Below are 25,763 nucleotides of genomic sequence, written 5' to 3' on the forward strand. Positions count from 1 at the left end.
CGGATTGGACGCCGGTATCGATGCGTCGCGGCGTCCGGGCCAATGGCGTCGCGGCGCTGCGTTGCGCGGACGCCGTGCGATCAGGAGCCGAACCCGCGGTACCCTGCTGCTGCCGTGGAGGCCGCCGCCGACGACGTCAGGCGACGTCGACGACGTTCTCCGTCGCGTACCCCGCGCGCTACCGCAACCCGCTCCTCTCGTAACCATATCTGGACTTAATTATTGGTGAGTCCTGCCTTTCTATTTCTTTTCTCCGATTTTCTTTGATTTCTTCGATTTCTTTTCTTTCTCTTTCCTTCTCTCTTCTTTTCTTTTCTTTTCCTTCGTTTCGACGTTCGATTTCTCGCCGATTTTTCAAACGGACAAAGAACGTCGCGCGATCGCGAAGGAGCGTGTCCCGAGAAGAGAAGCTTCCTCGAGAAACGGAGACGCGTTCGTGTTCGGAAATCGATACGCGGAGTGATCTCCGAGTGCCCGACTGTGAATCTCCAACGTCGCGAAATTTTCGGCTTCGTCGAAGACGAACTCCCGAATCCGTCGACGACCCCTTGGATAAAATAGGGGTCCGCGGCCGAGCCGTTTGTGCGCGAAAGTGATCGGATCGTTCGACGAAGGGGTTGCCACGGTCCGTTCGGGTTAGCGTTCGCGAGATCGTGCCTTTGTTCGAGTGCAGTGAGAGAGATCGTTCCTTGGGATTACTCGGACCTCGGTAATGGCCGAGATCGAAAGGACGTCGGCCACGGTTTTGTATCGATCCGGCAAGATCGGGCTCTCCCAGGTTGCTCGTTCGACCGTAGTTTTCACGGAATAGCGGCAGAGTCCTGGATATAGGGCAAACGAGAGAGACGCCGGTGACACGGCGGTTCGTTCGGTTTTACATCCTTTTTCGGTTCGAATCGATCGAGTTCGATCGGAAGGTCGGAGTCGACGTCGAAGAAGTAGATTCGGACGTGAAACGACGAAGGGATAACGATGGATCGTTGCGTTAGAATCGAACGGATCTGGCCACGGCTGCCACGAGATCGTGGAAAGCGTGCGCCTTGCGAGGATTCGTCGATGAATCTGGAATTTTGAACAGCGGCACGCAGGCACAACCGGTGACGCGCAAAATCGACGAGAATTCGTGCGAACGACGTCTCTTGAAACTTCGAACCGATCGTTTCGTTTCCAAGAAAATCGAACCGAAGCGGACGACGAAGGTAGAAATTCGTTGCTCGCTCCATCGAACGCGTCGCGCGACGTCGTACGGTTTTTCGTTCGAAATAAAGAGCATTCCCGAGGGAATCGATGGGAGGACACCCTCGAGCGAAATCGGCCGTTTTCATCTTCGCGGTGCCACCCCAATTCGTTAACACACGTGCTGCGCATTTCGCGTCTTTTGTCCGTCGCGTGCCGTTTTAATATCCGAGTGGCATTGTCCCGCGATAGGTCTCTCCGCGATCGTTCCGTCGAGCGCGCCTGCCATTTTTTGTTCGGGACTCCCGTGGAAGCGTGACCGTTTCAGGGTTCGAAACCGGAAATGCTCCGATCGATCCGCTCCGTAAAACCAAACGACGCGGAGACAATTTCGTCGACGTCGAATCGCGTCGTATCGCGTCGAATCGCGTCGAATCGCGCGAATCCCGAATCCCAACGAATCGCCTGCGAACGTCGATGCGTTCTACAAAAAAATCGTTCGTTCCACGAACGTTCGCGTAACTCGTTCCGCTCGTACAACATCGAGTCGTCCTATAGAAGTTCACGAATCGTTTCCCCACGAAAACGTTAAAAACTTGGCGCTTAACGCTAATCAAGTTTCGTCCCAACCCTCGCAGCGTCGAGTCGTGTTTCGTGTTTCGGCGAAACGCTCGAATGAAAAATATGACCCAGGGAGAGAGGCTGCGCGTCTCTTCGCGCATTTTCCACCCTCCGAAGATGTTCCCTGGAGAATTCGAGGATTAGGGTTGGAGAGACTACCACTCCAAATAAACAGCCCTACTCCGGCGCGACGCGGCGCGGCGCGTTCCCCTTACGATTCTATACGCTGTATACTATACGGGGAACGAATGCTTCGATACGGGCGTAGCGTAGACGTTTAAAGGAGAGAATACAGCCGAAAAAGGATAGACCGAAATTTCGGACCGTCCGCGCTCGGGGTCGGGTCGAACGATGCGATTTAGGATTACGTCGCCGAAACCGATCGTTACTCGCAATTATCGTTGTTCGACGCGCTACGACCGTTGCCCGTCCTACGCGAAAATGGTACGCCATCTTTCGGTACCGAATATTTGCATCGTGTACACGACGGAAAAGAAACTCGAGGAAGCTTCTTGGACAACCCGACGAACGAAACGTCTCGTCGTTCGGTTTCGTTACCTTTTTTGGAGATCGAAACCGAAACAAAACGCAGTCGCCGACGAGTCGAGTCGAGTGAAACTTTCGGAACCGTTCGTCACACGGAAACGCGCACTTTCCGGACGGTGACGATTTCGTTTCATCCGCAGGGGCTGCCGATTACTATCGCAACCATTTCCGGCCTGAGAGCAACCCCAATAATTGGAAAATGTCCGGAATCGCGGCGGCGGTCCTCAGGACCTGCGACAACATCAAGTCGAAAGCATCGCAGAAACTTGCTGGGTAACGTGTTACGCATGCTCGCGCATATCGAATGAAAAATCGTTTAAGAATACGTTTAACTCGAGGACTATCTTCTTTCTACCATCTTCTACCGTCGACGTTCGTTCGCCGGGACGATGCCGCGACTCGATGTTTCTCCGTTCCAGGCTGTTTGCGGAATCGATCGCGCGAGAACGCTTCGATTCTATATTATTCGTTCGTTGCAAAAACGGTTATGTCGAGGTGTTTGGAATATCTCCGAGTTGCGTCGTTCCAGCGAACGAGCGACGCGCGTTCCCTCGAAAACGATCGGCGCGCGGTTTAGGAGAAAAAAAAAAAAGGAACATCGAACGTCTGTCCGAAAATGCTGCTGGGAAATAATCCCGAGCATCTTCGCGAGTACGCGTACCTCGAGAATGAGAAAACTCACCGATGAAACCGTGCGTCGTTAGGTTCAGAAGAGACGATGCTGCCTACGAGGAATTCGAAATGCCCCGCGAGGGGAGCAAGGACAACAAGGGGTTCGAGCAAGAGGAAAGAGGATACAGTAGACAGGGTTCGTACGAATCGTTCGCGGAACACGAAAGGCCTCCACTGCGTCATATCGACACTTACTGCAAGCCGGAATGCCCGTGCTTATCGAAAAGATACACCATCGCGACTTTGGCCTGCGTAGGTAAGCCTCCGATTGCCTCGATCTTTTTCTCGACGTTCTCGTTCGCCCAGTGTCCGGAGAATACGCTCGCGAACGGGGTTCGTCGTTACACGGGAAAATCGTCTCGGTTTCCGGCTGTTTCGCTTCTTTGCCGGGGAGAGGGGGCGGGGTGGGAGTACGAGCGATCGAACAGAATTTTCTTACGAAACGAAAGGTCGATTTCGATAACCCGAACGACGCGTGTCTAAAACGTGCAGCAGCGTGGTATCGGGCGAAGAAAAACGCGTTACGAATTTGTAAAATCGCGTTCGGCAGCAGTTGGGTACAGAGATCGACGTCTCTGTTCCAGGATTTGTAATATCGTTCGGCATGAGGTGTAACATGACCATGGCGAAAACGGTGATGAAGAACAGTACCGTAGGCGACAACCACACTCTCATGTTCAATTGGACGATCGCCACCGAGAGTACCCTGGACTCGTCGTTTTTCTGGGGCTACCTCGTGACCCAGGTGCCAGGAGGGTTTCTCGCTTCGCTCTACCCTGCCAACAAAATATTCGGCCTCGCGATCGCCGTATCGTCTTTTCTCAATTTATTGGTGCCTGGCGCGTTAAAAGTAGACCCCATAGTCGACATAATCGTGCAAATTCTGAAAGGATTGGCGGAGGTGAGATCCCAAATATGTTTTTCAACCGTTCTCTCCCATGTACCCTTTGCACTCGAAACCTTTCGCACCGATCGTAAGAACATTGTTCGAGCGGCGATCGAAAACGTGATACGACGACTACTTTCGATTTAGAGTTGAAACGGCTCCGAGTGCGAACGGTGAACAACGGTGATATAACCTGATTTTTATTCGACGCATTCGACGAACGTTGGCGCTCGCGTAAACCAACGCTCGCCCGATTAACGAGCCGAATGGTTCTCTGATCGATCAGGGTGTGACGTACCCGGCGTGCCACGGTATTTGGAAATATTGGGCGCCACCGTTGGAGAGATCGCGATTGGCGACGTTAGCATTTTGCGGTTCGTATGCTGCGCTGGTCATAGGAATGCCGCTTTCGGGCTTCCTGTGCCAGTGGTTCGGATGGACGGCGCCGTTTTATTTCTACGGTAAGACGTTCTAAAATTGTCATCGTTCGAAATCGCGCAGAGACGCGACATCGTCGCGACGATAACAGATCTTCCGTAGCGGAACAACGAAGATCGAGACTTTGGTTCGAAATCGGTTCCCGTGTTCGATCGCGTTGTTCGTTGCAACGTTTATTTCGCGCGCGAACCAGCTCGCGAGTCGGCAAATGTTTCAGGCGTGGTGGGGCTGATCTGGTACGTGTTTTGGCTGTGGCTCGCCTTCGAGAAGCCGTCGCAACACCCTTCCATCTCGACGCGCGAGCTTCGCTACATCGAAGACTCCCTTGGACAAGGACAATCGCAACAGCCGATCCCAACGTTCTCCACGACGCCGTGGCGGAAATTCTTAACGTCCATGCCGGTCTACGCTATCATCGTGGCGAACTTTTGCAGGTCTTGGAACTTTTATCTTCTGGTGCTGTTTCAATCTCGATTTATGCAGGAATCGTTCGGAATGGAACTGGTCGAGGTGAGTCGCGTGTCCACGCTCGTAGCGTCGCTCGCCGCGCGCGCGCGCGCGCGATTCGGTCCTTTCTCTACGCGCGCTTCCGTATCTCGCCGTTATACGATAACGTTGCCCGATCGTTCGCGTTTCGTAGACCGGCGTGGTCGGAGCACTTCCGCACTTGTTGATGACAACGGTGGTGCCGTGCGGAGGTTTGCTGGCCGATCATCTTCGCAAACAAGGGATACTGTCGACCACCAACGTGCGGAAGCTCTTCAATTGCGGTGGTTTCGGCATGGAGGCGCTCTGTTTCCTGGTGATGGCCAACGCGACGGTCCACAAAAATGGCACGGCCGCGATCGTCGCTCTCGCGGTCGGCGTCGCCTGCAGCGGCTTCGCCATATCCGGTTTCAACGTCAACCATCTGGACATCGCGCCCAGATACGCTAGCATTCTGATGGGTATGTCGAATGGAATCGGTACGATAGCCGGACTTCTGGTACCTTTCTTCGTGGACAACATCACGGAGAAGAAGGTACGCGCGCGTCTCGCGAATTCCTTTTAATCGCGTTCGGAGTTCGGACGAACGCGTGCGTATACGCTTCGACCGAACGAACTTTGTCCGATCGGAGTTATCGTTCGTGCAGGATCCTCAGGGTTGGAAGAACGTTTTCATCATGGCGGCGTGCGTTCACATCTTCGGCGTGACATTTTACGGGATCTTCTGTTCCGGCGAATTGCAGCCATGGGCCGATCCAGTGTCGGACGAACAGAAGAACTGGAACGCCATGGACGAATTCGGGCAAACGAAGCCGCCGGTTCCACCGCCGCCGAAGACCATGCAGTCCGAGTTCATCGTGCGTATTCTTTGGTCCGCCTCCTTCGTCGATCTCTCGCCCTACGATTTCTTCCGCAGCTACGTCGATCGGTATCCTTTCCTCCTCGATCGTCTCCCCGATAGAATCGGACAATTTTTCTTTCTCGCGCGCGTCTTCGTTTCGCGTTTACGTTTTTTTATACGTATAAATCGTTTATACCCGTCGTTTATACCTAAATCGTTTATATCGGTCGCACCGATCGGTACAACGAGTCCGCTATCGTTTCGGCTCGAGAGCCGAACGCGACGGAGAAAAGGGGGAAGAACTTTCGAAGTCGAGGTATCCTCGAAGATCGCGCGACGGCTGGCAAAAATTCTGAAGGGATCGATCGTGTGTTGCAGAGACAGCCGTCGGGCGAGAACGCAGCCGACGATTGGAACGCGTACGAGCAGCCGACGTCGGACGTCGGCCAGCAGGAGAAACCGCCGATAATCGGTTACGGGTCGACGGAAACCAACAGCAACAACCCGTTCCATTCGACGAACCCATTCGCCACCGACGTGAACGCATCCCTGGTACAGCCGCCTGCCGCGGACGACTACGCCTACGATGTGACGCAGAATCAACAGTGGAATTAAACATTGTCGATATCCGATCGATTCGAGAAGGAAACCGTCAATTGCGCGCGATGGATTCTTTGGTTTGGTCGATCGCTCGCGCCGATCATCGTCTCGGCCGCTTCCGGTACTTTGTCCCGCCGGGTCGAAATACGGTCGATCCGTATTTTCTACGGACTCGCGCACAAACCATATCAGAGCAGTCGAACTCGAGGAGTTTAACGAACGGGCAGCAGCGAATCGTAGGAATCGCAGGAGTCGCGGGAATCGCAGGAATCGCAGGAATCGTAGACGCGGACTTGGTCGTTCCGATTTTAGAGGGAAACGTGTTTTCGTTTCCTTCGCTCGATCGAGAAGCGGCATTTTCAAAGTCGACGGAGCCGAGGAAGTACCGGAAGCGCGCGAAACAGAATCGGACGCGAGTTTCTCATTGGTTCTAGAGTTATTTCAGCCGTATCGTTGAGCAAACGCAGGCTTCGCATTCCGAGGTACGTGGCTACGAACCACGCGCGGAAGCTTTTTTTATCGCGATACCTAAGAGTGCAGGGTATGGTGCTGTCGCACCGACGACGCGCGAGAACGCGCGAGCTCGCGCGAAACGGCTCCTCCTCTCGAAACGCGCGATACGACCGAATCGGGTCGGAGCAATTCGAACGAAGCTTTCCGCGAGAATTCGGGAAGCGGAGGGGATACGGGAGAACGATTCGTTATTTTCTACGAATTCAAGTTTCGCGTTCGTACGAACGGGAAAATCGGTCGATTTTCGATTCGACGAACAAAATATTCGCGTGACGGGAATATTATCCGTTCCACCGGAGACCGAAGAACTTTTCTCTTTCGCGGAGAGGAAGCTGTCGAGAGAAAGAGAAGCGCGCGCAGACAATAATAATACGCGGCCAAACCTTCGCAGACAATAACTCTTCGAAGACAATAACCGGAAGGTTTGGGGAACCGACGAACGAGATCGGTCCAGCACGATCAGCTGAGACTTTTAGGTATTATATTTTCTATCGTTCTTATTTGCGATTACGCCGATAGCAGACCTCAACGATATAAAACCTTAGAAACATAGCAATAAAAGAAAACCGATATCGAGGAAATTAAATTTACGGCCGATCGTCGATCGGCGGTGGCGGCGGCAGCGACGACGACCGTTGCACCTCGGACGCGTATTTTGAAATAGTACAACCGGTTTGTTCGACGACGAAACGAAACGCGCCATGAATCTAGAACGAATTAATTATCGACGCGTCGATATTTTAACGACGAGAATGGCGCGGCTCCGATAATTGATCCGTCGACCGAGAAGAAGCGAACGCTGTTCCGAGGATTATTCAGACCAGAGAGGAAAACGCGTTGGCACGTTTCCGGCGCGCGTCCGGGGACGAATCCTATCTTACGATACGATTGGACGAAGGTTGTTATCCAAGCCTTTCGGATCTCGACGCGGTCGCGAACCTTCGCGACCGACCCAACGGGATTTCGAAATGTATAAAGATGCCTACTTGTAAGAAAGTGATAAACACGATGAAAGTATTAGGACGATAAGACGTAAAGTACCGTAGAGCTCTATTTGTTGGGACCTGATTTATTCGAGCGAATTCTCGCCTCGCGCACCGGGGAACGAACAAGACCCGAACGATACCTCCGTTCAACCTCTTCGGTCCGCATCTTTTCGCTCTCGCGTATACTCTGTCGTCTCGAAGTCGGCACGCGACAATTATTCGAGGAAGAAGTCGGTTTTGTTTCTCGCGATTCAAAATTAAATCTCGTCGTCTCGAAATTAACCTACATCTTTTCCGGCGAACGGACGATCGGGAATCGAACAAGAAGGAGAAGAAGCACGTTTTACTCGTTTCTTTCCTTTGGCGCTCGGCTTTCGAAAAACTCGCGAAAATTCGTCGACGAACGAAGTCGACCGGAACGTTGCGCGTCCGAAAAGGCTGAACACGGTTCGACCAGGGGAAGGAAATCCAGCGAGAGAAAGAACGTTCGCGTCGACCGTGGGATTTCCAGGTGCCGGTGGGGCGCGTCGAACGATTTTATTCGTTCGAGATCCTAGTACTGTTAGGGGCACGGGTGATACAAGGGTGCTACGGTTCGGATACATCGAGTTCTACCGTACGCGATCCGATGAAAGTATATTCGTGAAAGTACGAACGCGAGTTCGAAAAATTAGGAAAACACGAGTCGCGTTATATACATTGTCCTAGATGTTTGTACTTCGTATAATTATACATGTATCGACACACGTACGCATACACACAGACACGCATACATGTACAGACGTATACGTATTTCGTTACTCTATACGAACGTTGTCAAAAACTACAAGATGATATATATATATACATATACATATAATATACATATAAAATATATTGGATCGGAACGATGGGACGTTCGATCCGTTGCATCGTTTCGCGGGCGAATCGTAATACAAGATACGATATAAATGTATATACCGCACACGTTTCGACGGTATACGCGATAAAAAAAAGGTGTACGGCGAAACGTCGATCGATCGATCGTTCGTGCCGCGAAAGTTATTCGAGACACTCGGACAATTCGAAAAAGCTTTTTCCAATCGACCGAATCGAAGAAAGCGTTCGCGCGAGGGGATTTCGTTCGCGTAAATTCGTATCGCGCTGTTTACAGAAGCGAGTACTTCTCGCGAAAGTGCTCGGAAACGTTTCTTCGCGCGACTCGAAGAACGGAAAACGAGGGAGTTCGGTCTGCCCGAAGCTTACCGTTCGAGACGCGATATTTTCCTACGAGGTTTGGATTCGACTTCGGGTAGCGAGGGAAACGCTCCGATTTGCTACGCGCGACGCAACGAACACCGTTGTTACCGATTTATCGTTGGAAAAGGAAAGGCCCGGGAAAATTCCAACCGACTCGATCGACCGATCGACCGATCGACGGCGCACCGTATACCGTACACGCGTACATTTGGTATCGATCGTAACGTTGCGTACAGAACATGCGCGGGCGCTGCGCATCGATACCGATCGAGCAGTCCATTTTTCGTTGCCCAGAAATTCGCGACGTTGGTCAATTTACCCTATACATTTCTAAGGATCTTAGATTCGTAATACGAAACGCGCGAAAATTAGACGCATCGCGTCCGGGTTGTCATCGTAGCAGCTCACTCGCGAAATCGTATTCCTTCGTCGTTCCAGATCCTCGCGATCGACGACCTCCGCTCGCGCGCGATCGCGCGCGTACACCTGCTCCATCGTAAAAAAAGAAAAAAGTATTTCATCGATCGAGCAAAGTTCGCCGCAAAGTTTCTAGCACGCGAGATCGATCGACGTTTATTCGATCGATCGTTCGAATGAACGAATCGCGCGATCTTTTCGTTCCAAGTTCCACGGGCGTCATCGGGTTTTCGTAGTACTTTCTGACAAGCACGCGAAGAGCTTTTGGTAGAAACGCGAAAACGATTCCACGACCATACGAATCTCGATATTCTTCGTGTAAATAATATAGAATAATGCGACTCGTCGACGTTTACGAAAAGAAATACGCGCGCGTATACCCGGTGGAACGCGACGCTCGTGCTCGGTACAATTGGAAAGGTTACTTCGCGAAACGGCGACGCCGGGCCGTTTTTCGTAGACGCGACCGGCGATCGAATAACTGCCGCGTTTCGAACGCGGCGGACGTTATCCTGTGTCGGAGACAATAAATTCTAGCAACCCGTTGAAAGTTTAGAAATTCGAACGATGCGAATATGTCGCGCTTTGCGCGATTCTTCGTACGAAATTAACCTTTCTCAATTCGTATCGTTGCGTATGCGCATACATATATACATACATATACATATACATACACATATAGATATATACATACACATATACGTACGTATTCGTCGAGGGCATCGCGTACAGCGTACGACGATCGACGAACGAAAGTAATCTAAAACGTAATGGACGATGGGAACGGGATAAAAAGTCAGGAGCGCCGAAAGTATGTTGAAGTTTTTCTAGAATTACCAAATTCGAGGTGCCGACAATAATGTTTACAATCTCATGCACGTGTTACAATGACGCACCAAAATCTAGCAGCGTTTCGTAGGCTGTTTATCGTCGACGTTGGTTCGAGGGAACCGCGTCGACTCTTTGTTCCTTTTTCGGTGAAACCGCGCGGTATCGACGGTGTCGCGAAAATATACCGGGCACGGTGAAAGCGAGAGGCGCGGATAAGAGCGATCGAAGCGCCGTTAAACACTCTTTCGAACGAGTCGTACGCGCGCGTTTCTTCGGGACCGTTTAACCTTGCAAAAGTTTTATATTCGAACGACGCGAAACGATATTTTCTCTACGATTTTTTCTCTACTTTCGAGATCTCGCGCGAAGACGCTCGCGAGAAGACGCTCGCGAGAAGAGGTGCACCGAGCGCGGTTCCTCGTTCGAACGTACGTAGTTTTCTACGAACCGCGTAGACTACGAAGGTAGACTTTATTTTCGCGACGACGATCGAATCGCGATCGCTCGGCCGACGATAACCGGAGCGACCTTATCGGCGAAACGAACGACGACCGAGCTCGCTTGAAAAATAATTTCCGCGGTTTCGCGTCGCCGCGTTCGGTCCGCGTTGCTTTCGTTCGGTGAAAAGCCGGAAACTCTAATAACACGCGTTCGCCACACGCGACGTCTGCCTGTCGGACGACGGTGGACGTGGACGCGGACGTGGACGCGGACGTGGACACCGACGGATTCGTCGTTCGAATATCGAGCGGAACGATTCGCCGTCGCGTTATCGGAGAAGAAAGTGCCGTGTCCGGTTCGAAACGAAAGCTACGCTAATTCGAAATCGGTTTCGAACGGAATCGCCTGTAGCGGAACATCGGAGTTCGCCGAAAGACTGTTCGGTTTTCCAGAAAACCGAGAAACAATCGGAACGTGCTCGACGATACCTCGGGGTCTCGCGCGACCCCGTACAAATTTTCCGAAGAAAAACCGCGACCGAAGGCGGTTCGCGTCGAGCGACGCTTCGTTCATATATAAATGCGTTTCTTCTGCTACCAATCCGAATAAGTTGCGACGGTTCGCAACGAGAGAAGACGATAACGTTCCACGAATATACTCGTCGACGTACGATTCGGATTGTACTTTTTTACGGTTCGCGTATTTTTTCTATTCGGGGTGGAGCGGAGTCGACGTCGTCTCGCGCGAAACGTTCGTCGAATAGGCAGTATTTTTTGATACGGTGTTTAACTTTTTCGAGGAAAAACGTTCCCGGTCGACCGACGCGGAGAAGAGGGACGCGCGAAAAACGAGGGAGAATCGTCGCGACCGAGAGGAACGCGCGCGCGCACGTTCGATGCGAAGCGAAGAACCGGATACGGGAGTTGCGATCGCGACGATATCGCTGGCGATACCGATGACTCTGCTCTGCCGAAAACGGATCGAAACGCAACATTTTCTTTCGAAATCGCGTTCTATCGTTCTATTCGCAATCGATCGAAGTAGTGACTGGCCTAACTTTTTCCACGTTATCCATTCTGAAATCGAAACGGTGGGATCGAAGCTCGAGACATCAATTTATCGTAACCGCTACAAGAAAGTACTTAGGATAAGTTCCAATGCTGTTCGAACAATAATACTGATATATTTCTATGGATACTGTATAGCTCCGAGAAAACTTGTCGACAATAACGAACGAGATACGGGGTGCGCCGAACGCGACGCGCCGCCGAATCCGAACGAGCTTTCGTAAATTCGAGACGCGCCGACGACAACGACGAGCGTACGACAACGCTCGCTCTCTTCGGTTCGCCCCGTATCGTTTTGAGAAACGATTAGCATTACGTACACTTGTAATCGAATTTAAATACGGATTTCCGCGGCGCGCTTCGGGCTGCCGTTCGCTCGCGTCGCCTAAATTCCATTCGCGATCGCGCGTTCCGTACCAACCACAGTTTCGGGATTACGAAAAAGAAAAAAAAAAAAAAAAAAAAATACGAATTCGTAATTTATTACGAACAACGAGGATCGCCGGGGAACGCGAACGAGGCGGCAGCCTAACGCAGAAATCGAGAGTGTGCATCGATCCGCGACTGTACATTTTCAAACGATTTTGCCCGCGTACGTCGATCGAAAGTGGCACGAGGGCTTCTATCGAGGTAAACGGGACGACGACGACGGAGGAAACGACGGTTGTACGATCACGAACGATAACCGATTCGAGATAAGTTGATCGATTTAAGTTGAAAGAATCGTCAATGGAAAGCGAGCGTTTACGCGAATCGTTTATCCGGAAAATGTTTCGAAACTTTTGTAAAGACTACGATACTCGTATTTACCGAACGCGGCGCGTTACCGTTGGTCACGCCCGAAGCTCGAGTTTACGATATTCGAAGTGTACGTTACATCGTACGACGTAACATTGTTTTTCGTTGCTAGATTTGTACAGTTCGTAAACCGAAAGACGAGCCTCTACCTGGAAAGCGATCGACGTCCCTCGCGCGACTCGCCACGCATTCGGCCGATTTAGTCGATTTAGCCGATTTAGCCGAATTAGCCGGCTCGCGGCCAGAGGCTCGTCTTTCGGTTTTCGAACAAAGCGTATCGTTATCGTTGTTCCGTTTCGTTTCGTTTGCGATCGTTTCGCTGGAAACATTTGTCGTTGCACGTCGAGTAACAGATACGCGATACGATAACGAAACGCTCCATTGGCCGCCGCGATGGCTTTAAAAACCAAAGAAAGTAAGATGAAAGTATTTTGAAACTTTTCGAAACTTTACGAATTTCGCGTATTTTACCGTGTTGGTTCGTCTTATTTCGCAACAGTCGGGGAACGTTGAATACTCGACTTTGTAAGCCGTCGTAAAAGTATACATATTCGACGTTGTAGAACCGCGGATTCGATCTCCGATATCGCGCGAATATATAAAGAACGTATTTTTCAATGGAAAGCGACGAGCTCGTTGCGTCGCGTTACGTTACGTTACGTTACGTTACGTTACGTTACGTTACGTTGCGATCCTCGGCCGTGTACCTACATACATACATATATACATACGTACGTACGCAATCGGTGAACTCTAAGAAAGTTTGGTGCGTACGTACGTATCGTACGATGCATCGCGTACTCGTAGAAACGGGGGGAATTATTCCCGCCGCTCGTCGGAGAACGAGAATATGAAATCGGTACGAAGAACGACCAATCGTTGCGAATTTGTTCACCGTCGACGGAAGCTCGCCGAGATAGGCGAAGATGCGCGAATTATACTTGAACGCGAGTACGCGTTCAAATATTCGAACACGATTTTGCAATTTTAGGAATGGAACTAGGAAAAGCGAAAGTCGAAGCTGGTCTGGAACGCTTTGAATCGTCGATCGGACGATGTTAAGATTCGTCTTCGACATCGAACCGTTCGGTTCGGGATTTTACGGTGTCTCCTTGCATCTACAATTCGCGCGATAAATCACGGATAAAGTTTTTTAACAACTCGGCGGTAGCTTTCTCGGAGCTTCCAGAACGCGTGTTTCGCGTAACGGCGAACGGTCGTTGTTCGTACAATTTGTCTAGGCACGCGCGCAACATTTCGACGAGTTCGCGTCGATTCGGCAACGCGTTGCCGCGCGAAACGATATCAATTATTAGAATAGACGATAAAAGCGGTAGGGCATTGTGCGGACGATGATTTAGCATCGTTCAAAAAATATACATTGTACGAAATCCGTTTCCGTCGCGGTACTCTCGTGCTCTCTCGGTGTATTTAGAGATCTCGTTGCGCGCCGTCGACGGCAACCTTGACAATATTCGAAATTCGAGTTTCTTTCCGAGTTTACATTTTCATCGAGCTTTCGATCCTCGAACGACGCGTTTCCAATTAGAAAACGTTTAAACTAATTATCGGTAACGAGAGTACAGCGACGCGTTGCTTGCTCGTCCAAGTGCAATCTTTCTGCGAGGAAAGTCGTCGCAGATCGAATTGCACGGGCACGGAAAACGATCGTTTCCCAGCGAACGCGAGCGTTTTCCGTTAAAAATATCTAAACGTTGCGTATAATCTGGATAAGGAAAGAGCAAATCGTTCGCATCATCGCGCGTCCGCGCGCCAATCTTTCGGAGCGTACACCCGCGCGACAACGATACGCGCGCGTTTGTACGCGATCGGCCGCGGCCGGTGAAACCGTTTTCCGTCGCGTGGATTTATTTATCGTTCGAGAAAAACTCTTTAACTCTGTTCAACGTTGCAGCGGACCCGTTAAATTAGTTCGCTTCGACGACATTTCTGATCGATGGTATCTAGTAATCGACGAGGAAAAAAGAAGAGTTTAAATTTCGTTAAAAAGTCTAGTCGTTGTTTGGTATCGCCGTGTACTCGATCGATACAGCTGTTGTCGTTTTGTATTATCGAATAAAATATACGTTCGCGTTATCGTTCAAGTCGGAAGTCGGAGTTTGCTCGAAGTCGATCGTAATCGGGGTCAACGATCTCGAGGTACGGTCGCTCGAAAGATTCGATATCGCGGAGATCTTTCCGACTTACGCGAAAGGTTAAGTTTTCGCGCGGATCGTTTACGTTTCTTCGCGATCTTCGCGGACGCGCGCGTATTCGGCGCGAGCGTCCGCGCACACCGGCGTGTATACGCACACGTGTATACGTATAGTTGTACGCGCGCGTACGCGTACGAAAATTCGACCTGTCCCAGCCTATCTATATCTTCCGACGATGCGTCATCGTTGATCGGTTTCATCGTTTAACGGACGATAAGATATTCGCTAAGAATATTCGATATCTAGAATTACGCGTCGGTCAAAAAAGAATCTGCTCTTCCGTGCTGTGCATCAAAGTACACGATCTTAAGGTTACCGTCGAAATGTCCATCGAGGACGGACCGATCGATCGATCGTACGATTCGCGTCTCTGCACCGGGAATTCTCCGCGCTCTGTCGCGTCGCGTCGCGTTTCACGATTCTTCCCTTTATCGGACGACTCTGTTGTTCGCGCAGCGAGAACAACGCGACAAAAAATTGATTCGCGCAACGTTCGCGCGCGCGTAGGCCGCGGATTCGATGCACCCATCGCAGAAATAAATGAACGAAACGCGAAACTGTGACGCGACGTTGGAAGAATTTTGTCGGTATCGTTGTACGAGGCTGCACGTTCGCTTCCCCTATTATTTCTCGCAATCGATTTTCCCAAAGATCCGCGGTCTATTCGCGCCGCGTCCAAGAACCTTGTTCGAGGCGAATTTCTAGCTCGCGACGCGGAGAATATTCTATTCGCGATCGGAGCGACGCGTCAACGACCGATATCCGATGTCCGTTCGACGATCTTTCGTCGGACGAGAACGTGGAATTCGATCGTCGCGCGCGCATCGTTTTCGCGGAAAGAGGAAAGAGGAAAGAGGAAAGAAAAAATTGCACGTCGCGATTCGAGATCGAAGTCTCGAACGAAAAGAAATTTCGATCGCTGCGCGACGCGCATTTCGCGTTTATCCGTCGTCCGTTTGATTTCCCCCCCCCCCCCCCCCACTTTCGACTCACGATTCTCGAGCTGTATTTTCGTAACGATCTCCGTGCTGAATCCAACTCACAGATAATTAATGTATTCCCGAGGTGGGCATTTAAAAGAATCTCTATTTTGACTGTTCAATAATAGCAGGCCTGCTCTATATACATTAAATATGTAGCCGCAACTTAGAGTGGAAAGAAATCATTGTTACACGCCGGTAAAAGGTCTGGTTTGTTAATAATTATTATAAAAATAATTATGTAAAATATGTATGTATATTGTAATTTTGAGTGTATTGTGTAATTAAAAATGACAAATACTGATTATTGACAATAAATTGTAAGCCGATCTTTTCGAGAACTCACATGTTTCTTTCAGGGGGTAGCGCGTCGAATTCGCCGGTTATCAAAGTCGACGGTTATCGTAAATCGATCGGTCGCAGGGCGAAACACGCGGACCGCGCTCGGCCGTGTTCGAGCTAGTTACGGTTAATTAGTTTTTCATCGCCGTGTTTCGCGATCGCCGTCTCGTCTCGCCCTCCTCGTATCCCTCGATCGGATTCGGATTCGGATTCGGATTCGGATTCGGATTCGGAATCGCGCTCCGCGACGTTTTCCCGGCAAAGTATAATTTCGAAGAACGACGCGCGATCGCTCGTCGTTTCGATCGATTCGAAAATAAACGCGCAACGACGCACCTGCGCGCGAACATTCGCTCGATCGACGCTTTCTCCCTATCGTTTCGTTTTCGTTCGAACGATCTAAATCAAATCGGCGTCGTTTCTCGCGGTCGTCGCGCAGCAGGTTCGACGCGAAGGGGAACGCCGTAAAAACCGTCCTCGCACGCGACACGGTTTATCGGAACGGCCGTCGAAGCACGCGGAGGCGATCGTGGAATCGAAACGGGGATCCGGTAGAGCGATAATAACACGACGCGTCTAGTTTCGTCACCGTTTCCCATCGACAGGCTGCGATTAAACTCTCGAATCCTGTTACGGCTGGCATCAGCGAGCCGGGACTTTCTCGTTCGGGTTTCGTTCGATCCGCGGGCCCGTGCCCGTCCCACCGATGCGAGAGCCGACGCGGAGACAATTAAGCGCCGCGAGCAACGTAATCGCACGCGACGCTTTCCCGGAAACGACCGGGCCGGGCCGGGCCGGGCCGCGCCTCGGCGCACCGGGACAGGGATGCGACCCGCGACCGCGCCGCGTCGCAGCCGAGCCGTGCTCGAGCGGTCGCGAGTTACGACCGCGTGCGCGCGTTAATTCCACCCATCGTTCCGCGATGCCGTGCGACGCGCCTCGTTGTCCGTCCTCGTCGCGATTCGTGCATACGCGCGCACGCGATCTGTAAAACCGGAGGAACGGTCGTCTCGCGTCGGCCGCGGCCAGAGTTCGTTCGCCGTCCGAGTTTACTTTCTAAAAGTTCCCCCGTCGCGTATCGTCGCGCGTGGCTCGTCCGCATCCTCCCCGGTGACTTCGCGTTCCGCGATCGGCCGCGAGAACAGAACAGAACAGAACAGAACGGAACGGAACAGCTACCGGCCCGCCGCGCCGCGCCGGGAACGCGCCAGTTCGACCGATTTTTCACCACCGCGTGGCTGGATGTTATATCACGAACCACGGGAGTGCGGGAGATGGCGGTCAGTGTCGTGAGATACCTGCTCCTCGTTCTCCTGGCTTCGCTGCAAACGCTGCTCCGACATCGTAAGTAATCGCGCGACCGGTCGGTCGTCGGCGAACGCTTCGCCGGATCTCCGTTTCCCGACTCCGCGATCCTCTTCGAATTCTTACACCCGCGCGGACGTTGCGCCGCCCCGAGATCCGCGCGTGCTCCCGTCGTAGAGAGATCCCGTCGTAGAAAACGCCGTGCGTCGTTTACGACGTTCGTTGCGCCGACGCGAAACGTTTACGGAATCGCTTCCGCTCCAACCGCGTCGCCGCGTGCCCTGGAATGCCCTGCTAAGGGTAAACGCGCGCGAGCCGTCCTTTCGAAAGAACGAGAGAAGGTAGCGGACCAAATTCCTTCGTAGCTCGACCCTCGGGCTCGAAATATCCGATTTCTTCCGATTACCCGTTCGGAGCCGACAACGCCGCGAGTCGATTCAATTTTGAAAACCGATTCGACTTCGAGCAAAACTCTCGAAGCGACCGAAAGAATTTTCGCTACTTTCTCGCGAACGAAAGCCGAAGCGTACGTACCCCTTTGCTTTTGAAAAAGTGCTTTCGATCTCGCGACGCGGCGTTCGCCGAAGCGATGCAACGATCGAACTCCGATCTGCGAGCAACGTATGCGCGTTCGTCGATCGTCGAAAAAAGACGAACAAAAAGACGAACGTCGAGGTTGTATCTCGATCGGATCGTTGCCGGCGCGGCGCGGCGCGTCCAAGACCCGGACGAACGACCTTCGCCTATTTTTCTACTTTCTCGCAACGATTCGCCGGATCGATCGCGAAACTACGATCTCGAACGAGATCGAGCGTCGAAGCGATGCTGAAAGAATCTCGTTACTTCGCAGACGGTGCAAGCGCCGACACCAAAACGTTCAAGGACCTGTTCAACAGCTCGTCCTGCGCGCAGCCGCCCTTCGAGTGTCCGCACCCTCAAATCGAATATTATTTATACACGAGGTAAGTTCACGATGCATTATAGTTTACCGTTCCAAGCTGCTCGAATCGTATTACCGGACATTTGTGTTCGCGGAACGTTCTTTGCACGATCGACCGTGGGAAAATTCGATTCAAGTAGATTCTCCGAAACGGATAGTCGATCTTCGTTACACGTGTGTACCTACGATGCACCGAAAGATTTGCGCGGTGTCATTGAGAAATAAACTTTATGATAACAGAAGATGTTTGAACGACTTTATTTTTACCCAGCCGATTCGTTCCTCCGTTTCCTGTTAATTACCGTGGAAAGTCTTCGCGCGATCCAGCTTCAACGAGTTCGACCATCGTGCCTCTCTTTTCAAAATCCGAACGATTCCGGCGACGAGCGTTCGATCGATCGTTTCTGTTCGTCGACGGACCGAAGAATCGACGGCAGCTTTCCGCTTTAGCTACCGCTTCGACTTTCGGAGAAATTTCCATTTCGCGCGGATACCGACGCGCGCGCGCGCGCGCGCGAAACGCCGAGGGGGAAGAATCTCGACGCGAGACTCTCGATTTCAAGATCACGATCGTTTCGCCTTGTACCGAAAGCGGCCTCGTTTCGAGGTTTACCTTTCTCCGCTGTAGCTACAGCTGTAGTCGCGACGCATCGGCGCGTCTCGGTTACTTTTACTCGAGCGTGGCTCGTCTCGCGTTTCCTTTCGTCGCCGGGCTTCGCCGTCTTTCTCCTGGAAACGCGGCCGATCGAAAGCACGCGACCGACGAGCGACCGGTGGAAACGAATCGTGCTTTTATCGAACAAAATTTCCAAATTCGAATCCTGTCCGTTGGCATCGTCGAATATTTCGAAGCCCTCGAAAATCGGCGATTCAGCGTTTAAGTAGGTTTCGACGCCTCGGCCGCTTCCCACCGCCGTGCACCGATCGTCCGAACGCGCCGGGAGTAAACAAAAGTACGAAACTCCGAAAGCAGCCGATATCGCGTCATCGAAATCGCGCGTCGATACTACTCTCGTCGTCGGCAAGTCGCAACATCGACCAGATCCACGAACGAATTCGACGAAGGAGCTCCGAGTCGTCGACGCGTTATTTATCGGCGGTTATCGAAATTCATTTTTACATCGACTCGTCGGCGCGGACGCTTTCGGGTTTTCCGGCGAGATCGACGAACCGGTCGACGCAACTTTCTACCATGCAGTAACACTCGTGTTTAATCGCTTTTTTTTCAGGGACACGCAAAAGAAACCGTTACGCTTAGACGTTCGAAGATTCGAATCGCTTCATTATTCCAGGTTTAACAAGTCGCACCCTACGAAAATCATAATTCACGGTTTCGGCGGAGGAAGAAACCTAATACCTAGTCCAGATCTTCGGAAAGGTAACTTTCAACGAACAATTTCTTAGGGTTCGCAGAACCCGCGAACAAATTTTTGTTACACCCTCGACTCTCTCGTCGAACCATCCGGGAATGTCCGATCGAATCGTTGGTTCGACCTCGCCTGCTCCGTAGAAATAGAAAAACGGTCGAAGAATTCTCGACGCGATCCTCTCGAAATTTAACCGCGAACGTCCGAATTATTACCGATAGTTTTTCGATTTATCATCGATCTGGGTTAGGTATTACCAGCGATCGCGCGTAACAGCTTGTACCGCGTTTCACCACTTTCGTACACCCTGGAAAGAGAACCGGATTCTCGTTGGCCGACGCGGCGGTGGCACCTTTGTCCGACGTTGAAATCGTTTCGATCGTTCGAAAGCTCGAGAAATCGGTTCGAATCGGTTCTCGTCGTCGATTCGCTACGGATCGGTGCGATCGCGAATCGTGGATCGTAATTCCATCTCAGCTAGCCTATCTCCGGCGTTCTCATCCCTCGATGTATGAAACTTTCGATTTCAGCGTATTTCGCGCGAGGCAATTACAATATTATAATCGTCGATTATGGTACCTTGGTACGCGAGCCCTGTCTATCGCAGATACAGTGGGGTCCAGATTTTTGTGCTCGATGTATTGCTCAATTGGTAAGGTACTTGAGGGATCATCCTCGCGGCACGAGCGTCGAGAATATACACGTGCTGGGATACAGCGTGGGTGCGCACATAGGCGGCCTCATCGCGAATTACTTGCCCGAGGACAAACTTGGAAGAATCACAGGTATCGTGCTCTCGGCGTCTGTTGCCTCTCGAAATTACGCGATTCGGCGTCTCTTCGAAATCGTTTCGTCGCGCGAAGCAATTTCGATCCGCGCGGACGCGCGCTCGACGTTTTAACCAACTTTCTCCTATGTTCCGGACAGGGCTGGATCCGACTATATTTTTTTACATGAACGGCAACCGGTCGATGGACTTGGACGAAACCGACGCGTACTTCGTCGACGTGATCCACACCGGTGCTGGCATTTTGGGCCAGTGGGGGCCGACCGGACACGCGGATTTTTACGTGAACGGAGGCTCGAGCCAACCCGGATGCGCGACGACCTCTTTGCTTCGTAAGCACGACCACTTTCCGCATCGTTCTCTCGCCGTCCGTCCGGTCGTTCGAAAGATCGTCCCCTTGCAATTACGTTACGCCGAGCGACGCTCGAGGAATTCGGAGGAAATGTCACTCGTCGAATGGCGCGACGACGATGGCGGCTCGATAACCGAGACTCGCGTCTTTCGGGACGGAGTTTCGGCGCTTATCGAGCAGCCGATCGTCGCCGTTCCGAACGAGTCGCGGGATCGATTCGAAACGAAATCAATGGTAAATGTTTCTTTTTCGCAGAGACCTTGTCATGCGATCACACAAAGGTAACGCCTTATTACATAGAGTCGATCACGACAAAAGTAGGATTCTGGGCAGCTCCGTGCGGAAATCTTTTCTCCTACCTGATCGGATGGTGCAAACCGCGGCTGGAGGAATATATTCTGATGGGAGAAGACGCCCCTCATACGTAAGCCTCGCACATAAGACCTAATCGTTCCCGTTGCTCGTACGTTATTGTTTGCTCGTACGACGCGCGCGCCTTTAACGAATCTTCGAATATAAACCGATTCGATGACGTAGATATTACTTTAAAGAACGATACGATTGTGTTGAAATATTTTCAGAGCTCGAGGCATCTATTATCTGTCAACAAACGCGCAAAAACCGTACGCCCTCGGTCTTCCCGGAAAAAGCCAGCCAACGACAAATCGGAAGCGATCGTCCTACCACCAGTATTGAGCTTACTCAAGCAACTGATCAACATAATTATAGAGTAGTTTATCCGTAATCGATTTTAACCATTGTACGTTACGTTCGTCTCTCGTTGTTGCGCTTTGTACAATTTTTAATTAGTCCTTACGTAATAAACTATTTTTTCTACGCAACCTTCCGTGAACTTTGCGTTTCATCGGTCACGACGCGTGCACGAACGCGCGTTAGTCCGTACTCTGTACCGTCGCGGTCCGAGAACTTTCGCTTTTTGTACCGTTAACGATTCCGTAGGATCGTTTACACTCGGCTCGTATTGCCCATCGTCGAATCGAAGAGTTACTTTACGTTAGGCTGCTGCGATCGTCTATATCACGGAGCTTACAGAAATACATCCGCCGAGTATATTTGCATGCGTATCGTTGGACACACACACACACACACACAGTCCGTGTACGGTAGGTAGAGATGGGACGAGACGACAGACGCGAGAGACAGGGTGGATTCTCCCGAATAATTCCGTGCCTTTGGTTTATATTTGTACGTCCTAATTTTACCATAAATAATGTTTTTAAACGATCCTGCGTCGGGCAGATACGGACGACTGCGACGCTCCTTGCGGAGAAAAAGCAAAGTTCCGTTCGATGTCCGTACAGCGCCGATCGAGGTTCGAGCGGCAAAACGCTCAAACTGTTAGCCAAGTTATTGGCAGTCGATTTTGGCTGACGGTTTCGTCCATGCGCCGCTACGCGATCGCAGCGTTTCGTGCGGTTTCGCCGCGCAGTTTCGTGATCCAATCGTGGCTCGTGAAACACGTGTTATTTTTACAGAGTACGCATTCGGGTCGTATGGCATACGCGTAACACGAATATATAGGGTTTATTTGGTAAAAACGGTGCGTCGAGCGTTTACGCGAAAAGTGCCTGGGAACGGCGACTCGTTGCTTTCGGTCCGCTCGTCGATCGATCCGCTAATTTCTCTAATGGGTCACGTAACTTGACGAGAAAGCGTAACCTTGCAAACTAGTGTGCATCGAAATGATCGAGTTGTGTACAAAGAAACGAATGCTGATCGCTATCACACTATTGGGAGGGTTAGTTTCGTAGGTTTAGCGGTCCAATTTGATCACCTATATTGCACGGAACGATGGCACGACGAATTTCGTGAAATATCGATGTTATGTTTTCATTGTAGGTTAACGGTTTTAGTGCTAATCGTCGAAAGCCATTGGACGGACAATTCCAACAAACTTTATATAGAAAATTTCGAGAACAATACGGCCTGCCTGTCCGGCGACGAATACGAAATAATCTCGGAATGTCATCCTTGCTCCGCTTTTGAATTAGCGAGCAAAAGCATCGACGTGTGCGTTCACGCGAGATACAAGGAGGTTTTAAAATGTAAAAGCGGCGAAACGGTGACCAGAAGGTGAGGAGACGAGTTCTGTTTTCTCGCGAATACGTTACGGTAACAAATATTTACGATTGCGATTCTCAGCTGCGACAGGGTAGCTTGGCTGGAAGAGAAAGCGTTCTGGAAGTTCGAGGCGTTCGTGTTCGTGCTAGCCTTCGGTTCCTGCTTGAGCATTTATTGGAGAGAGAACGTTTTGAGGCAAAGGATAATAAGGAAAGTGGCCCGGCAACTGAGAGCCAGCGTGTAGAACGCGACCAGCCGAAGCCGGTGGAATTATCTCTTTTTTATCTTCTCGTCGATACGTTTATGGTTTCGTAGGCAGCCGAAACGAAAAGATGGACGAAGTCTATTTAGAGATCTATTCGGTGACGGAAGTCTGCGTGGCACCCATAGAAACCGTAGTGACTTTGTTCACCGTAAAGTACTGCGACTCCAAGATAGGCATCAAACTGGTTCCCAGCGAACGAAAACCTTTGGAACGAGCGTACACCACCGACGTGTCCTCTTTCGATTACAAAGTCGTGGACACGAACAAGATTCCTAGCTACGCGAGTTCCTGCGAGCTACCGACCATCGTACTGAACAAGACGAGTTGCATCGCCGGTCTTTGCGCGATTCTGCGCCAAATAGTCAAGGACGCGATCGCGGCGTATCCCGAGCACCGCTGCCGAAAGCTGTTGGGATTGAAGAACTCGTGTCTGACCGCCTGTTCCGAGGCCAGCGTCTGGACAAAGTTCTGCGAGGTCGACCTGATACTGACCTTGAAGTTTTTGCAGACCGACGACGCGATACGCGACCAACTGCCCTCCAGCATGGCGAGGTTCGAGTGTCACATGCTGCAGCCGGTCAGACTGCACAACTTGTACAAGTACACGATGTCGAAGAAGTTCGCCGGCGACGGTCGTCTGCCCGAGCACACGTACGCCGAGGGTTCCTACGTCACCCTGGCCGACATCATCATATTCGTTTGCATGCACATCCTGCTGACCGTATTTTCGGGCGACTCGACCCTCCGATTGCTTCCGCTGACCGCCAGATGGTACGAAAAGATGACGGAGGATCGGGCCATCGTCGATTGTACGGAACGTCTGCTGGTGACGAAAGACCGCGCTTCGAACGACATCGATTACACTCTTCCCCGAGTAGCGAACCAAAGTTTGTACAAAAGCGACCCGAAAAGGTACAAGCCGAAAAGCCGGATCTACACCAGGCAAGACGACGTGGAGCAGTCGTTGGAGTTGTTCAGAAGCTTGAACATAGAGACCAGGCTGGACTCGGAGCCCTTCGCCGCGGAACTGAATCTGGACTGGTCCTCGGTGCCTTTCGACGCGACGCCGGAAGGCGGCTCCTTGCCTCCCGCGAGGCTCAAGAGGAAACAGGAACAATTGGAGAACATGTGCAAGCCCGTCGTGAAACTCGCCAAGCGAGGAGACGCGATCGTGGACTTTTGTTCGGGCAGCGGTCATCTGGGCATCCTTTTGGCGTATCTGCTGCCTCATTGCACCGTTATACTGCTAGAGAATAAGGAGGAGTCGTTGAACAGAGCCAAGGAGAGAGTCCGGAAGCTGAACCTTTCCAACGTACGATTTTATCAATGCAATTTGGACTATTTCACGGGAGAATTCGATATAGGTCTGTCGTTGCACGCTTGCGGCGTCGCAACCGATCTGGTTATAGAACAGTGCGTCAGGAGGAGGGCGAGCTTCGTCTGCTGTCCCTGCTGTTACGGCTCCCTGCACGACTGCCATCGCTTGACCTACCCGAGGAGCGACGCGTTCAGAAAGGGCATGCATCGAGACAATTACATGGTGCTCAGTCATGCCGCGGACCAAACGCACGACGAAAAGAACGCGAAGACCAAGCAGGGTTACGAGTGTATGGCGATCGTCGATACCGACAGGAAGATCGTAGCGGAACAGTACGGATACAAGGTGTACTTTTCGAAATTCATACCGGAGACCTGCACGCCCAAGAATCATATACTCGTGGGGATCCCCGGGAAAGAAACGCCGGAGACGGAGCGTGCGAACCGAATGTACGACAGATTATTTTAACGCCCATTTCTTTTCTCTTTCTTACGATTCTCGACTTTGAGCAGGCACGATCTCGCTCGTATCGTCGATAACGATGAAAAACCTCGGAGAACAACATCCCGTAGACGATTTACCTCATCCGATCCTACACAATTCTGTTTTCTCCGACATATTTTTCTATCGTCGATACCGAGCAAGATATACTTTAAAGCGTCGGAGGGGATATCCTGCGCGGCGCGCATCGTACAATTTCCCACGACGGCACGGTAGTTCGAACAGGCATCGTCGTCCACGTTCGAACCCAAGATTCGCACGTTCTCGCGTCTCACGATCGGCAACACGGAGACACGTAGGATAGAAACGTTGCACCCCCCGCGAAAAGTGTACGCGTCTCGATTTTTTTATTAAACTCGCACGATTTTTAACGTTTTTGTTCTTTTTCGACGACTCGTTGGTTTTTTGTACTCGACAGAAATCGCATACTATTCTTGTTACCGAACGAATAAAAGGGAGAACTTTACTTACCCGAGCAGCATCGAAGCCGCGTTCCTTCTTCTTCCGTTTCGCTCCGATCGTTCCACGGCAACCAGATTCCTTTACGATCCAGCGCGACGACGAGAACGTGTTACATTACAGCGCCAGTTTTCTTAATAATTGTACGAAGAGACTTTTCTTTTTATTGGTATGTACAAAAAAAGGGAAAAAGAACGATGAAGTATACAAATTATTAGCGTTTACGTCGGTGTCTTACGCAACAGTTTCTTTTTTTCCGTCTATCATCGAGTAGCTAACAATAAGAGGGGG

General features: G+C 51.3%; 4 protein-coding genes across 5 annotated transcripts; all 4 read left to right on the plus strand.

The window, feature by feature from the left end:
* The first annotated feature begins 104 nt into the window (after positions 1-104).
* Positions 105-16,095, plus strand: VGlut (Vesicular glutamate transporter). The gene is made up of 9 exons (XM_076520339.1): positions 105-225; positions 2,484-2,616; positions 3,048-3,271; positions 3,600-3,916; positions 4,188-4,362; positions 4,557-4,849; positions 4,980-5,360; positions 5,473-5,682; positions 6,045-16,095. Exons 2-9 carry the CDS (start codon positions 2,543-2,545, stop codon positions 6,279-6,281), a joined length of 1,911 nt encoding a protein of 636 aa, XP_076376454.1. The 5' UTR covers positions 105-225; positions 2,484-2,542; the 3' UTR covers positions 6,282-16,095.
* Positions 16,096-16,887: 792 nt separating this feature from the next.
* On the plus strand, positions 16,888-21,689 carry LOC117218972 (phospholipase A1 member A). The gene is made up of 7 exons (XM_033467756.2): positions 16,888-17,440; positions 18,252-18,363; positions 19,571-19,719; positions 20,239-20,493; positions 20,636-20,827; positions 21,103-21,271; positions 21,429-21,689. Exons 1-7 carry the CDS (start codon positions 17,371-17,373, stop codon positions 21,541-21,543), a joined length of 1,062 nt encoding a protein of 353 aa, XP_033323647.2. The 5' UTR covers positions 16,888-17,370; the 3' UTR covers positions 21,544-21,689.
* Positions 21,690-22,284: 595 nt separating this feature from the next.
* JTBR (jumping translocation breakpoint protein JTBR) lies at positions 22,285-23,173 on the plus strand. 2 transcript variants are annotated; one of them, XM_033467772.2, is made up of 3 exons: positions 22,285-22,615; positions 22,708-22,941; positions 23,011-23,173. In XM_033467772.2, the coding sequence occupies exons 1-3, from the start codon at positions 22,551-22,553 to the stop codon at positions 23,171-23,173; spliced, it is 462 nt and encodes a 153-aa protein (XP_033323663.1). In that variant the 5' UTR covers positions 22,285-22,550. The 2 variants fall into 2 exon arrangements, with proteins under 2 accessions (XP_033323663.1, XP_033323664.1); XM_033467773.2 differs by having other exon boundaries at positions 22,289-22,606.
* Positions 23,174-23,261: 88 nt separating this feature from the next.
* Positions 23,262-25,479, plus strand: Gstcd (glutathione S-transferase, C-terminal domain containing). The gene has a single exon (XM_033467769.2). The coding sequence runs from the start codon at positions 23,262-23,264 to the stop codon at positions 24,978-24,980; it is 1,719 nt and encodes a 572-aa protein (XP_033323660.2). The 3' UTR covers positions 24,981-25,479.
* Positions 25,480-25,763: the final 284 nt, after the last annotated feature.

The sequence above is a fragment of the Megalopta genalis genome, chromosome 3 (assembly GCF_051020955.1).
Source record: "Megalopta genalis isolate 19385.01 chromosome 3, iyMegGena1_principal, whole genome shotgun sequence".
In the NCBI taxonomy this organism is placed as follows: domain Eukaryota; kingdom Metazoa; phylum Arthropoda; class Insecta; order Hymenoptera; family Halictidae; genus Megalopta; species Megalopta genalis.